The sequence below is a fragment of the Arvicanthis niloticus genome, chromosome 4 (genome assembly GCF_011762505.2).
Source record: "Arvicanthis niloticus isolate mArvNil1 chromosome 4, mArvNil1.pat.X, whole genome shotgun sequence".
NCBI classification, from domain to species: Eukaryota; Metazoa; Chordata; class Mammalia; order Rodentia; family Muridae; genus Arvicanthis; species Arvicanthis niloticus.
Window position 1 is genome coordinate 47,724,021 of NC_047661.1, and position 15,687 is coordinate 47,739,707.

General features: G+C 41.6%; 2 protein-coding genes across 9 annotated transcripts in view; one reads left to right on the plus strand and one right to left on the minus strand.

Annotated features, from left to right (window-relative positions):
- Positions 1-15,687, minus strand: part of Veph1 (ventricular zone expressed PH domain containing 1) — a 208,969-nt gene that overhangs the window by 147,416 nt on the left and 45,866 nt on the right. For 7 of the 8 annotated variants that reach the window (XM_076932482.1, XM_076932483.1, XM_034500909.2 and 4 more), the window contains one exon: positions 1,109-1,275. The exons of the other annotated variant lie outside the window; for it this stretch is intronic. In XM_076932482.1, coding sequence (XP_076788597.1) covers positions 1,109-1,275 — 167 coding nt within the window. The remainder of the gene's footprint in view (positions 1-1,108; positions 1,276-15,687) is intronic. 8 annotated transcript variants of the gene reach the window in all.
- Ptx3 (pentraxin 3) lies at positions 8,251-14,218 on the plus strand. Its single transcript, XM_034500911.2, has 3 exons — positions 8,251-8,578; positions 9,031-9,432; positions 13,000-14,218. Exons 1-3 carry the CDS (start codon positions 8,449-8,451, stop codon positions 13,611-13,613), a joined length of 1,146 nt encoding a protein of 381 aa, XP_034356802.1. The 5' UTR covers positions 8,251-8,448; the 3' UTR covers positions 13,614-14,218.

Sequence of the window (15,687 nt, forward strand, 5' to 3'; positions counted from 1 at the left end):
CACTTCCTAACCTTTCCTTCTACGTGTAATACATAATAAATGGCTGCGTCTACTCACCACAGCACCCCACATATTCTTTGGGGTCACTGGTGATTCCAGATTGCCAAATTCAGGGTCATTTTCCATCTCCTTTACTCCCCTAGGTCATAATTCTCTTAAGTTGTGTTTCCCCTTCAGCGATCATACCACAACTCTTCCTGGCTCATTAGGCTTCTACTTCCTTTGGTTTCTCATTCATTCATTCACTCACTTATTTAATAATCTCTTAATCTAACCACTTTGGTGTATGTCTATTTGAATGAGTGCTTGTGTTCATGTATGTGACCATGTGTGTGTGTGGAGACCAGAGGTCACCTTTGGGTGTTGTTCTTCAGGAGCTGTTCGTCCTCTGTTGAGATAGGGTCTCCTGCAGGGATCTGGAGGCTTTGTCTCTCCACTCCCTCAGCACAGACTGTGCATTTTGAAGGCTCTAGCCTGGGTACTACTCCGTTTAGAGGACTTCACTATACCCATCTATCCCTGAGAAATCTGTCCACTGCCTCCCCTTACAGCATCCAATTTCTGAGAGATTAAAACAGAGAGCAAGAGAGATGTTCTATTTTCATTATTTGATTCTTTGGACCAAGCCTCATATAAGTTTTGTTTATTTACTAACACACACACACATACATACACACACTCATGTACACATACAAACCCCTCATACACATACACACTCCCTCATGTACACATACATGACCCTTACGTACACACACTTACCTTTATGTACACACACTACTCATGCACACACATACAGATACTCACAAACACACACCCTCATGTACATTCACACTCCCTCATGCACATACCCACATCCCTCATGTACACACATACCCCTCATGTACATAATTCTCCCTCATGCACATTCCTCATGTATACATGCACACACACACACACACACACACACACACACACACACACACACCATACAAATGTATTGTAAATAGATAGATCTTCTGCTTGCAAAGAAATCCTAAGCACATCATTCTGCTCAAATTATCCAGAAGCCAATCTGCTGTGTGGACCATCCATCACAGTGAGTGCGTTTGGTAAACAGTGCACTTTTTACCTCCACATCTTTTCTCTTTGCTGCTACATGCAGAAGCCTTAGTAGATGGTACTGTTCTGTCTGCTCCAATTGAGACATCAAGGCCAGGAGTTCTGCCAGGTGTCTGTTGATTGGTTGGGGCTGCTTTTCATACACAGCAGGTAACACCCTTAACAGCATGGCATTTCCTATTGGGGGAGGGACAATAAAGGCAACAACAGTGACTGTACCAGTCCTGAAGCAACGGAAATAACATTATTGTCAATGTAATAATCACTGCACTTAAGCAGCACAGCCAATAGCCGAAAGTTCTGTTAAAAGTAACAAAGTATTTCATTCTAAAAAAATTAGTCACTAAAGCGAAGTTCCAACTGATTTAAAAGGGGGAGGAGGGAATATTTACTGATACAATCAGTATTATTATTCAGTGAAATTTTTTTTTCCTGAGTAATGCTCCACAGGGGTTAGAGGCGAACATGACAGTAACCAGACCACACCCCTGAGGAGACAGTTCCAATAAAGAATTTCTGGTAAGAAGCAACATTTGGTTGATGTTGAAATGAAAAGTGAGCAGTGTTTTAAGCATAAACCTAAATGAAAATGAACCAAAAAAATGTTCTGAGGCATGCGCTCACATTCCTGAGGGGAGGGAGGCTTGGTTAGACAATGGCCATATGGAACAGTGCCTTATTCTTATGGATGGTTTAAAAGGTAGCAACGCAAATTTAAATCCTCAATTTCTGCACCGTTTCAATGGGATTTTGCACTCAGCCTGTTTGTCACGTGTGATTTGCTCAAAGACATGTGTGACAGCTAGATTTAAAGTGGCAAAATCCGAAGGAAAAAAAATTCCATAAGCTACAGGGACGGACGAATCTGCAACATGTGGGAAACAGCCGCTTAAGGCTTTGCGGTAGGCATGCTTCGGTAGGCATGCTTCGCTTCAGAGTCCAGTCAGGCACTTAAGTGTCCCAGAGAATTTGGTTTCTAGAGGTTTCTCAAAGAAAATGCTCTTGATTCTATTTACAATTTTTGATGCAGCAGTGGTGCTGGGATTGAGCCAAGGGCCCCGCACGTGCCAGGCAAGCATTCTTCAAATGGCCATGCTCACCTCAACACAGTTTGTGGTTTAGTTTTTCTTTAAAGTTGGCTTTATTACAGAAAGTATACACAGGAAGAATCAAACAAGCAGAAACTATACATATGTAAACCTTCATTAAGTGGAGAGGATGTGTGAACTCACAGAAGATATTTAATTATGAACATTAAGGAAAGAAAGCTTGGTTTTCTAGAATATCAGTGTTAATATTCGGTTTAAGACAAATTTAATGTATTTGGGTAAAAAAAATGTTGAGACTTGCTTTTCATGGAAGCTTTAAACATGTCTTAGCAATATATCCACAGATACGGTGTGGTACATGTCTGCCACCTCAGTACTTGGGAGCTCGAGATAGGAAGATGACCACAAGTTTACGGGCCTACGTAGTGAGTTCAAGACAAGCTTGGGCTACATAGCAGGACCTTGCTCAAAGTGAAACTAACAACTAAAACAAAGAAGTTTGTCCTAGGATAAGAGATGGCTCAGCATTTAGAGCACTGGCTGTTCTCCCAAGGACTAGAGACTGAATCCCAGCACCCACATTGTGGCTCGCAACCATCTAGTTACATCTAGTTACAGAGGACTCAACACCCTCTTTTGGCCTCCAGAGGCACAGGGAATGTACTTGCACACAAAACAGCTGTATGCATAAAGTAATAAAATAAATTTTTAAAAAGACACTGTTCTCTGATCACAGGAGTGTTCACGAAATTTTGTTTATTGCCTTGCGTGTTCTTTGACTGTTTGTGTTTATTGTATTGCTTGTTCCTTGACTATTTGCATCTATTGTATTGCTAGTCCCTCAACCTAGAACTGACCTGAATACTTGTATGTAACTCAAATGATATAAAAGCAAAAAGGAGGAGGAGGGATGAGAAGGGAGGGTTCTAGGGAGGGGAAATGGGAAAAGGGGCTAACATCTGAAATGTAAATAAATAAAATATCCAATAAAAAGGCACGGTTCTCATCACTACTTTTTAACAATTTAATATTTTAATACCAAACAACTTATTTTGTTTGGTTTCTGCTTGTTTTTGTATAGGGCTTCTCCTTAAACCCAGGGAAGTTTGGTTCAGTACATGACTGATGCAGAGCACATTAGGTCACTGAACTTGGCTGTGTGTGCACACTGGTCAGCTGATGGGAAGTCACATCAAGTGGGACTGCAGTTAGAATCTGGGACAGGAATCTGTTGTGTGACTTTTTACTACCGTCCCCAACAAAGGCCCTTGGGGGACATTTTGAAGGGGAAATCCCTAGGTTAGTCATTTTCAACTGACTTCAATTTCAATGAAGTAAACCCAAAAATAAGTGCAAAAGAACTTACTTTATTTTTTTAGTTCGAAACTGATGAAGAAATCTGGATGTAGAAATTCTGTAAAAAGTACTCCATTTATAAGTCACATTTTGTTTTAAATACTGAATGTTTCAGGCCCACAGCCAAGCACAAGAAATAATAAAAGTGACAGTGGTGTGCCTGTCATCCAGGTTCACCAAAGCTTTGACTTGTGTCGTAAGAGTTTCCTGACCAATTTTGTTTTCTCCTCAGCGGCAGGCATCACTGTGAAGTTAGTATTTCTCATTGCTGTGAATGGTTTTATACTTCAATTACATGTGTGCATCCAGAGTCATCTTATAGCCGTTTGCCTGCTTTGTAATTTTACACGAATGGATTCATTCCATACAGAACTCTGCAAACTATTTCATTCCACTCACTATTATGCTGGTTTTCATTCAAATTGGCCTCTTATCTTTATTCTTTCTGTTTGCTATTCTACCCAGGAGCAGCATTTTGTTAATATATTCTATGGCTGAAAGACATCATTTTCTATAGATTCTAGAAGAAACCATCAGAAAAAGACCCCAAATCACTCAGATTTGTTACCTTTTGTCTTCTGAAGCCCAACAGGAATGCCACTTTGCTAAAACCAAGATATAGGAGAGGCTGCAAGGGTCTTGGCAGAGACTTCAGAAGAAAGCATTTCTTTGGCTCTGCCAGCTTCTAGAGTCTGGTGTGTATTTGCTGGTTTGTGCCCCTTTCCATCATTTTCAAAGCTAGAAACAAGGTGACTCTGCCATCTTGCATCTTTCTGTCATCAGTGTTCCTCATCTGACTGTCTTCTGCTTCTCTCTTTCATTTTTTCTCTTAGAATGTTCTACTTAGTATATGAGAGTGTGCATGTATGTGATATGAATGTGCATGCCATGGTGCGTGTAGAAATTAGACGACAACTTTCCGTCACCATCCACTCCAAGGACTGAACTCAAGCCCTCAGGCTTGCTTGGAGAGAGCTGTTATCAAGTGATCCATCTCACTTGCATGTCCTCTTTGACTTTTAGGAACCCCATGATTACAAAGCCAACCTAAAGATTATAGGGTTGTTTGCTTATTTTGTGCAATAACTTTAATTCTTTCTCAAACGCAGCGATACAAAATGCATTCACAGGTTACAAGGACAAGCAGACGAATATCTTCTGAGATCCATTTTTCTACTGCCACCGAGTTTGTGAGAGCCCACACACCCATCAGCAGCATGAGCTCTCAGCCTTCTCACATCCTTGCTGATGCTTGCTTGATCTTCAGATACTGGCATTCCTTGGCTCTTGATAATTTGATGGGGTGTAAGATTGTATCTCAGTTTTTGTTTTGATATTCACTTTCTTGACAGCTACACACACACACACACACACACACACACACAGAGAGAGAGAGAGAGAGAGAGAGAGAGACAGACAGACAGACAGACAGACAGACAGACTTTTGTAGCAGCTCATTTCCTCTCCCATGATTTGGCCGTTCATAGTCTTTATAGATTTTCTATTGAGACACTTATATGTTCACTTAATTCATTAGTTTTCTCTTTGGTTTTGCCAAATTGGCCATTTGATACATCCCTGATCTTTTAAAAAGAATTTCAATTCACTTTTTTTTAAAAATATGGGGATCATTTATAGTTCCTTAAAATAGTCACCCTTTCTATTAACAATCTTTTCTGTGTGCGTGTATATGTGTAACTGTGGAAGCATGTTTATGAAGACACATGTATGTGTGTGGAGGCTTTGGAAGTCAGCCTCTGGTGTAATTGCAGGCATCTTCAACCTTGTTTTATTTTTTAAGATTTATCTATTTTTATGTCTCTGTGTGTGACAGCATAAGTTTATGTGTATCATATGTACCTGAGAAGGTCAAAGTGCATAGGATCCTCTGGAACTGGAGTACATGGCTGTGAGCTGACTGATGTGGGTCCTGGGAACTGAATTCTGGTCCTTTGAAGGAGCGGTGAACATTTAAAATTTTTTTTCTTAGATATTTTAAAAATTTATTTATTCATTTTACATCCTAATCTCTGACCCCCTCCTTCCAGCCCCACCTTTACAAGTACCTCTCCACTTTGCTCCCTCTCTTTCTCAGAGAAAGGGAAGCCCCACTTGGGTATCACCCAACCCTGGGATATTCCAACAAAGTAGGTAAGTGCACACTCATCCACTGAAGCCCAACCAGGCAGTCCAGTTAAGGGAATGGGGTCCAATGGCAGGCAACAGAGTCAGAGACGGCCTCTGCTCCAATTATTAGGAAAGCCACATGAAGACCAAGCTGCACATCTGCTTCGAATGTGTAAGGGACTTAGGTCCAGCCTCTACATGCTCTTCGGTTGGTTGAGTTTCAGTGAGTATGCATGGGCCCAGGTTAGTTAACTCTGAAGGTCTTGTGGTGTCCTTGACCCTTCCAGCTTGCTCAATTCTTTCCCTCACTCTTCCACAAGACTCCCTGAGCAACTGCCTTGAACATATTGACACAGAAGACAAATTCCTGAACCGAACATCAACAGCTCAGGCACTAAGATCAATAATTAATGAGACCCATGAAACTGAAAAGCTTTTGCAAGTCTAAAGACACCATCAGTAGGACAAAATGGCAGCCTACAGAATGGGACAATATCTTCATCAACCTTACATCTGACTGGGGACTAATATCAAAAATATTCAAAGAATTCAAGAAATTAGACACCAATAACCCAAATAACCCAATTAAAAAATGGGATACAGAGGTAAACAGAGAATTCTGAACAGAGGAATCGCTAATGGCTGAAAATCACTTAAAGAAATGTTCAATCAGGGAAACGCAAATCAAAAATGACCATGAGAGTCCATCTTATACTTGTCAGAATGGCTAAGAATAAAAACTCAGATGACAGCAGATGCTGGTGAGGATATGGAGAATAAAGAACACTCCTCCATTTCTAGTGGGAGTACAAACTGGAACAAGCTGTTTGTAAATTGATTTGGCAGTTTTCTCAGAAAATTGGGAATAGTTCTACTTCAAGATCCATCTATACTACTCCTGGGCATATACCCAAAAACTATTCACACTATACCACAGGACACTTGCTCAACTATGTTTACAGCAACTTTATTTGTAATAGTCAGAAACTGGAAACAACCCAGATGTCCATCAACTGAAGACTGGATCAAGAAAAATGTGGTTCATTTATGCAGTAGAATATCACTCAGCTACTAAAACCAAAGACGTTATGAAATTTGCAGGCAAATGGATGGAACTTGAAAATATTATCCTGAGTGAAGTGACCCAGACCCAGAAAGAAACCCATGGTATGTGATCACTTGTAATTGGACATTAGCCATAAAGTACAGGTAACCATGCTACAATCCACAGACCCATTAAAAGAGCAGTACGCATTTTAAACCAGTTCTTCCACATTGCTTTTTCAGACAGGGTCTCTCATTGGCCTTAACTTGTCCAGTGGGCTTAACTGTCTGGTCAGGGATCCCAGGGGCCCTCTGTACTGACGTTAGGACCCTGCATCAGCACACCAGGCTTTTTAATGTGGACTCTAGAAATCAAACTTGAGCCCACAGCCTTAGGAGAGAAGCACTTTACAGAGCTGTGGCTCCACACTGCCCTTTAAACGATATCTTACTGTCTCGTATTACCATCTCTTTCTGATGGCCTTAATGGTTTCAAACGAACTCATTTTTACCTGCTATTTCAATAAGTGAAGCTGCTGAGCAGAGGCCTAATGCTTCTTGACTTTCTGTTGATTCTTATTGATGACGCCCTGTTCCCTCGATGTCTAGCTATGTTTAACTGTGGATGGTCCATGCATGTGTATTCCAGATGCTAGGGCACTAGGCAAGGAAAGTCACTTGTGGTTCTCTGTGCAGGGCCGGAAAAAGGAGTTTACCTATGGGAATCCAAGAGGCAGCCTTCTGAGAGGCCTGACATGAGGTAGTCTTACCCTCAAGATCAGTAATCCTACTACTGATAATCCTTCCCCTCCATCTCCTTTGAGACCCTCTGGGAGTGGTTCCCTCAAGATCTTTGGCCACTGTGTAGTTTTCTTGCTTTATTTGGAGTTCATTCGAATGTTTTATTTTTTATCACTATTATTATGACCTATCAACACCTATCTAGGTACTTTGCATGGAAGGGGGCAGATTTTCACACACCACACACACACACACACACACACACACACACACACACACACACACACCAGGAGTCACTAATTTAAATTTAAAACAGGAACTTGATAGGCTTTGTGGAGAATACTCAAGCACCTAAGGCCAATATATTCCCGCCCCCACTTTCCTGTTTTATTGGATTTTTACCCAGTTGTACTGTGTTTTTTAGTTGCTACTCCAGAGGAGTAAAGACAAGTTAGTCAGGATGGATTTGACTTCTAGAGTCATAGTTCTTAATGGGGTGGGTTATTTTGGAGTCACGGAATCATTTTCTATAGCTTGGACTTGAGAAAGCATCCAAAAGAAAAGTGCAAAAAAAGTTTTCCATAACTTAAAGGGTTGTGGAATAATGAAAGCTCACATCAAGTGCCAAAATGATAATTTGCCCCGCACCTCTGTGTTCCCCACCCCCAAAAGCGCTAGCACTTCGGGTTACAGCAACTAATCCTCAGGGGCACCAGAAAAAGTCCAGCTTCCCTCTCATTCTCCCCCTGCCCCGCCTCTAATTAATCTGCCTGCAGTGTGGACCTTGGAGGTTTAACATTGTGCAACCTCTTCAGCTCCCTTGCCCTCCCACCCAACCCCCTCCCCCAAATCCAGGGGAACTCCCTCGCGCTGTGCCACCGATATTACTCATTCATCCCGTTCAGGCTTTGGAACGTTTATTAAGGGCTTCGCTCCTGCCTCACTCTATCTCTCCCGGGCTCAAACTCGGATCACTGGAGAGCCTCACTTCTTCCCCTGCGGCGGCTGCGGAGCAAATTTCGCCTCTCCGGCAATGCATCTTCCTGCGATTCTGCTTTGTGCTCTCTGGTCTGCAGTGATGGCTGAGAACTCGGATGACTATGAGCTCATGTATGTGAATTTGGACAACGAAATAGACAATGGACTTCATCCCACCGAGGACCGTAAGTTCATTTTAACTTTCTCAGCTCACCCAAACTACACAACTCACTTTGTGGGGGGGGGAAGCATAATTAACATAATTAACATAAGTAGCTAATGAAGCATGCTAAAATTGTACTTTATTTGTAAAAGCAAGGACTGCCTGAGAAAAGCCAGAGGTTTTAAATTATTTTTGTAACATTTATCATGAGTTAAACCATACGAAATGACGGTTCTTAGCTATATAAATGACGGTTTTTAGCTATATAAATGGCATTCCCCAAGTTAGCTTAACATGTCCTAGAAAGAATGGTTCTGGGTCATCTTTGTGAAGTGTACACTCACTCTGTTTTCAGAGCTATGCTTAGAAGGAGAGGGGTTGCTAGGGACAGGCTGAAACTTGGGGTCAAAAAAAGTGCAACCCACAGCCAGCCAGGACAAGTTGGTAACAACTTGTGTGTGTCCTGCGCTCTAGCCACGCCATGCGACTGCAGCCGGGAGCACTCGGAGTGGGACAAGCTGTTCATCATGCTGGAGAACTCGCAGATGCGGGAGAGCATGCTGTTGCAGGCCACCGATGACGTCCTCCGCGGCGAGCTGCAGCGGCTGCGGGCCGAGCTGGGGCGGCTGGCGGGCAGCGTGGCGAGGCCGTGCGCAGCCGGTGGCCCCGCAGACGCCAGGCTGGCGAGGGCGCTAGAGCCTCTGCTGCAGGAGAGTCGCGATGCGAGCCGCAGGCTGGCGCGCCTGGAGGACGCGGAGGCGCGGCGACAGGAGGCGACAGTGCCTGGCCTGGGCGTTGTGCTGGAGGAACTGCGGCGGACGCGCGCAGACCTAAGCACAGTGCAAAGCTGGGTCGCTCGCCACTGGCTGCCCGCAGGTAAGCAGCCTGAATAGAACCCACTTTTGGCTCCGTCCCTAGAGGCACGCTTTAGTGGGGACCCTCACACTCAGAGCCCCGGTACTTCTCATAGGCACACTCACAGAACTCAGACACACCACGCCAGGCAGGCGCGTTGCCTTTTAAAAGTATTTCCAAGCCCGAGGAACCCAAAAGAAAACGGGGCTTTAACCATCAGTCTCGAAGTTGAGGTGTCTGACACCGGATCCGACCAGATATTACAGGAGTCCATTGGCAGGTGTTTAACCATGACCCTCCTTGCTGCCCCGAGTCCCTCCGTTAGGGATTTCCACATCTTCTAATTTTATCCCGTCACTCTCTTTAGGCCAGCTCTGGTTTCCCCAGCACTATTTCAGGGCCCCGCTAACTTCAGCGACTTTCCCAGCCCCTCGGCCGACTCCTCCCCCTCTGCTCCTTCTGAGCTGACTGGAGCCTAATTGGATCTCCTGCAGACTCAGCAGGATTCCACCAGGGTTCCCTCATCCCAGTTTAGTCCCACAGCGAAGGTCAAGGGGTGCGGGCTCCGGCCATGTCCTATAAAGCCAGGAGCAGGAGTCAGGGTGTAGCTGACTGCTTCATCTAGCCCCGCTCCTACCCTACGGGGCCACACAAGAAAGGGACTATTGAGATTGGGCAACTAACTTGTCAAAGCCCACATAAACTCCATTAAACTTCCAACTGATGAGGGCCCTTTTGGTACACTCTTAAAAGTTAACGTAACAAGAAGAACATCTAAGCCTAGTAATATGGTTCTTAAGTCAAATTTCTGATGGGGGCAGTGATGTTTTGTTTTAGATTATTCTAGGAAATTAGTGTCTTACAAATATCTCTGGTGCTCCTCACGAGTCTCAGAAACAAAGACAGACAATGCCACCTTATCCTGTATTTCCAATGAAACGGAGCTTATTGGCTGGGATAGGAGGAAGGACGCTCCAGAGCATGGTCCATTTCTTTCTAGGAACTATGCTACAATCAGTCCTCCCTAACTATGTGAAGTCTGGAGGCCATGCCCTTAAATCCTAAGTAGATCTTCAGAGAGAAAGCATAAAGTCAAATCTAAAGCAAACCCTCAATGTGATAATTTTGTTACAACTTTAACAGCATGGATCTTTTGTTTTGCAAACTCTGTCTAGTCATGTACACATAATGTGCTCCTCAAAGGAGGAATTACTTTGTATCCTCGTCTGTTTGTTAGAAAATGTATACATTTCCGAATTCTAAACCTCGGTGCTCATTACCCAATAATACTTTCACCTATGGGCTTTCATTGTTCCTCTCTTTCTCTCCTGCCAACTTGGCCCCCAGAGGATTCCCAATCATGTTGTGGTCTGCCTCCTAAGAACCTGGTTTTCATTTTGGTTGGTCTTTGATAATATAATTACAAAGACTTATTAGTTAAAAGCCATCTCATGGGAGACTTTCTGACATTTCAAAGAGGTCTCAAGGGCCTCAATCACTATTCTGCAAAAGAATCCCACAAAATCTGCGAACATACCACTTTATGGCATGAACTCAAGTAGCTGCCATAGCCTACAGGGATTCTGGGTCTCCCAGGCATAGTCATGGGGAGCCCTGGAATGTAATATGCACTGCCTGGCCTTACTTAAACAGGAAGGCAGTTAATTAGGTTGTACTGGATGCCCCCTTGGACAGTACTTTAAACTTACAGAGGCCAGGAGATTCCAAATACACATAAATGATAGTCTTTTGTTTCCATAATCATTATTTGATTTAATTGTTGTAGCTGGAGAAAGAATCCTACCTTGAAAATGCCTCATTTAAATTTTTTCATGAATAATTAGAATTTTGTAAGAGTTCTGTTATTATTTGGGGGTATTGCTATCATGGTTGCTCTTATACAATTTTCCTATATTTCAATATTTCTTTAACTATTACTAAAAGATATGGTCTATGTTTGTTTGACTTTTTTTTTAATAGAATGAGCATAGCTCAGAGCCGCTTGTGAGAATTATTTACTACACTTTATAGGACATTTGATGTCCACACATTCTACTGAGTCACCAGTTAGTGCTTAAATGCTCTGGGAGTGACTTTTCAAAGCCACCTTATAGCATTTCCTTTGGGTTATTACAGAGAACATCTAGCCCACCTTAGGTTTTTTTTTTTTTTTTTTTTTTTTTTAGATATACCACGAACCAGAGCCCATTTGTTCTAGGCCTTAGCACTTTCCAAGTCTTCACCTTGGCATCTTAGCTGCAGATGCGACCTTGAGATCAGCAGAGGTGGAGTAAATGGGTCTCATGTCCTTGTTCAAAGCCTGTGTCTTCTGAATGTTCTCAGCAGAAACACAATCTCTAACAAAATCCTTCTGAAGAATCCCCTCCTTTTTAAGTGTTTTCTATAGTGGGGTGACTATAAAATTTGTAAGTTTTAAAGTGTATTCTTGGATTTGAGTGCAGTATACTTGTAACTTACAGACTTGCAGGAGATAGCCACACCCCTTAAATATAGACAACACTAAAGGCTGGTGGGATCATAAACTCCAGCAAAAGCCTTATAATATTCACTAGCAGTCAATTATTCAGAATTCAAGTCTTCTGTTAAGAGATGATATAATGTGTTGGCCTCTGCGAACAGACCAACCGAACTAAAACCTGAGCTTTAAAATTTAGCTACAATAGAAGCATAGGTTATTTTGCCTCAGTTTTCACACACATAAAGTGGAACTAAGAAGACTTTAAAAGAAAGTATGAGGATGTATTGAGGTGATGAACAATTTGGTTAGAACGTTATTTGGGACATAGTAAGTCCCTAATAAACATCAGTCATCATTACTACACTTTGCTTCCTGTCAAAGCTCAGTTTGCAAGCTGGTCCTGATGGTGCACCCCAGTAATTTCAGTCCCTTGAAGGTGGAGACAGAAGAATCAGAGGGTAGAAGTTATCCTTAGCTATATGTCCAATATGAGGTTAGCCCAGGCTACATGCGAACTTGTTTCATACAGCCAATAATAATAGTAAGTTTCCTATAAACTCTGCAAAGTTAGTAATATCCAAATCATGTAGTATATGAAAACATATTCCCTAGTGACATGGCTATTCTAAAGCATTGTTTTAAAAGACATGCTGAAAACGGCTACCTAGAATGAGCTAGATCCATTGATTTTTATAGATTTATTGTTTTAAGACCATGGCAAAGGTAAGAAGGAAATAGGATAGTTTAAAAAAAAAATACTTCAAAACAATAGGATCTTCTGAAGTTGTGATTTAACCGTTCAATAAAAAAACATAGAAATAAAAGCAGATTGAAAGGGAGATGGTTATTCAACATGTTTTTTGTTATTTATGGGTTGAATTGGTGCTTTCCTTCTCTTTGCAAATGTCTCTATTCAGTTGCTTCACTGAATAAGCCAAGAATTTCTTCCTTGTTTTTACTTTCTTTGCTCTATAGAGATCAGACTGGAGACCCCATAAATCATAACACAGCACTGTATATAGTTATCAATTATAGTTAATATAACTGAATATCAAAATAACTCTGGAACTAAATTTTTTTTCTCCTTGTATTCTCTTTTGCTACTCCAGGTTGTGAAACAGCGATTTTCTTCCCAATGCGTTCTAAGAAGATTTTTGGAAGCGTGCATCCTGTGAGACCAATGAAGCTTGAATCTTTTAGTACTTGTATTTGGGTCAAAGCCACAGACATATTAAACAAAACCATCCTGTTTTCTTATGGCACAAAGTGGAACCCCTATGAGATCCAGCTGTACCTCAGTTCCCAGTCCCTAGTGTTTGTGGTGGGTGGAAAGGAGAACAAGCTGACTGCAGACACTGTGGTGTCCCTGGGGAGGTGGTCCCACCTGTGTGGCACCTGGAGTTCAGAGCAGGGGAGCATGTCCTTATGGGCAAATGGGAAGCTGGTGGCTGCCACTGTAGAGATGGCCAAAAGTCACTCTGTCCCTGATGGTGGACTCCTACAGATTGGCCAAGAAAAGAATGGTTGCTGTGTAGGTGGGGGCTTTGACGAAACATTAGCATTTTCTGGAAGAATCACAGGCTTCAATATCTGGGATCGGGTTCTCAGTGAAGAGGAGCTAAGGGCGAGTGGAGGAGCGGAATCATGCCACATCCGGGGGAACATTGTCGGGTGGGGAGTCACAGAAATTCAGGCGCACGGAGGAGCTCAGTATGTTTCTTAAGTGTTGTGAAACTCTACTTGAAGCCAAAGCAGACTCATACTTTAAATATATGCCAGTTGGAAAAGTCTGAAAACTTCGGTGCGTAATAAGAACACTTGAGATGGATGGAGAGACTTGAGATCGTCTTTATTTATCTTGGCAAAATACTGAATAAACAGTTGAAGGAAAGGCTTGAGAGAAGGCTTGGGGATGTTGTTACTAAGCCTTATACTGTGGTGCTTTCAGATTAATGTCTGCCTCTGTCAGATAAACCCTCAGATAACTAAACAGGACTGGACTCTGAACAGAGGAACGATTGTGTCACTTTTTTTTGATTAATTTTATTTTGGCTAGAGACATTTTTATATTGGAAGAATAACAAAACAAGCTCTGTTGCCCTTTGTTCATTTTTCCTGGTGTGTATTTTGTAACAAAGAGATGATGAGAAAACCATATTCATATTTATACCACAATGTGACTTATTAACAAACATAAATGTAGCTTACGTGTTTTAATCCAGTGTTTCATTTGGGAGAAGGTAGTTGTGTAATTTATATTGTGAAATGGATTTGTATTAATTTTATTTTTGTAAAAGTCTACTGTAAATAAAATGTTTTATAAAGCTAGCCTGTGTCCTCAAAACTTAAGTTTAAGAGCTTTTTTGAAGTAAATCCACACTTTTCTTTTTTTTTTTCATTTAGAGTAGGCAAGTTGTTTTCAGAGACTGCTATGAAAACAACAATAGTTTATATTGGTAGAAGCAAACTCTACTACTGCTGTAAGCTTTAGTGTCCTATAGGTTGTAAGAAATAGGGTCTTGGCTAAATGCATTCATCTCTTTGGGCTTCAGTGTTTTCAACTAAGGAACAGAGGAAGAAATGATTTGATGAGTCTATGAGCTTGTACAATTTTCTGACCTGCTGTAACACAAACAAACATGTGTTATCCAAATTCTCCAGGACAACACCGCACATGTAAGCAATGGCCAGATGCGTGTTCTAGCTCTTGACACTGCTACATGAAGCTTTCATCTGTCAAATTCATATTCAAGAATTTCACAATCAAGTTATCAAAACCATGCAAAAATGAAAGAGCTCATAATGTTTTATGTAAGTTAGGATTTTGTGCATTCGTAGATCCTACAGGGTATGTGTGACCTATAGGACACCAGTTGGACATGCATGGTAGGACTACCAGAGGAGAGAACCAAGAATCTGGACAAGTCCTATCCATTTTCTTCCTGGGAGAGGCCAGAGAACCCTTCACATTCAGGAGTTTGGGTAAGACTGCCACAATCTTCTCTTGAGGATTCTATGAAAAGAATCCTAGAACCTTATACAGCTGCTATAGAAATACTGTAGAATCACAGTGAGCATGTATCTTCCTAAATAGGTAGCTGAAGAACCATTCAATCTTCCTGTTCACGAGGTAGAGCCATGGGCAAATATATCTGTCTGGCTGAGCTTCCTTAAACACTTGCCTTGATCTCAGTATAAGAAAGGAACATAGATCTAGTGTCTTTCAGAAATAAAGCACCATGGCTATAATAAGTTTGGAGGATGTTCACAGAATTTGTTCAGCGTCTTCCCACTCTTAACATCTATAAAGTCAGGCCTATGAGTCTGTAACAAAATTACTCACAGTTATGAGCTGATACACAAGCCAATCTTCTACTCTTAGGAATTATACAACTCAACATTTCTGATACATTGGTCCCATGCTAAGGTCTTATGTAGTTATTCTCTATATTGTTTGAATTCTCATCTGAAAGAAATACTACACCTAACCTTAGAGAGTTAGGCATGCTTTTCCTCTCTTTACATGTGCCTGCTCCAATTAGATCTGTTTGGATGCCTCAGAAGACACGAGCCAAGATCAGTACAGATGCATATGCTGACAATATTAACTATACATTGTATTGGTCACTCTGGTATGTATTTATGTATGATTAGTACAGCAATATTTTGTGTACACAAGCAAAGCACAGTTGATGTTTTCTTGGTTTATTATAGTAAATTTGGCCTTTAAGTATTAATTACCTTATAGTTAGAACATTTGACTAGTAAGTATCATGGGTTGGCCATGGGTTAATTAA

Excerpts from the sequence above, each read along its gene's own strand:
- Ptx3 (XM_034500911.2), top strand. The coding sequence starts at position 8,449 with ATGCATCTTCCTGCGATTCTGCTTTGTGCTCTCTGGTCTGCAGTGATG. Across the intron at positions 8,579-9,030 it reads ACTTCATCCCACCGAGGACC|CCACGCCATGCGACTGCAGC; the intron begins GTAAGTTCATTT and ends CCTGCGCTCTAG. Across the intron at positions 9,433-12,999 it reads TCGCCACTGGCTGCCCGCAG|GTTGTGAAACAGCGATTTTC; the intron begins GTAAGCAGCCTG and ends TTGCTACTCCAG.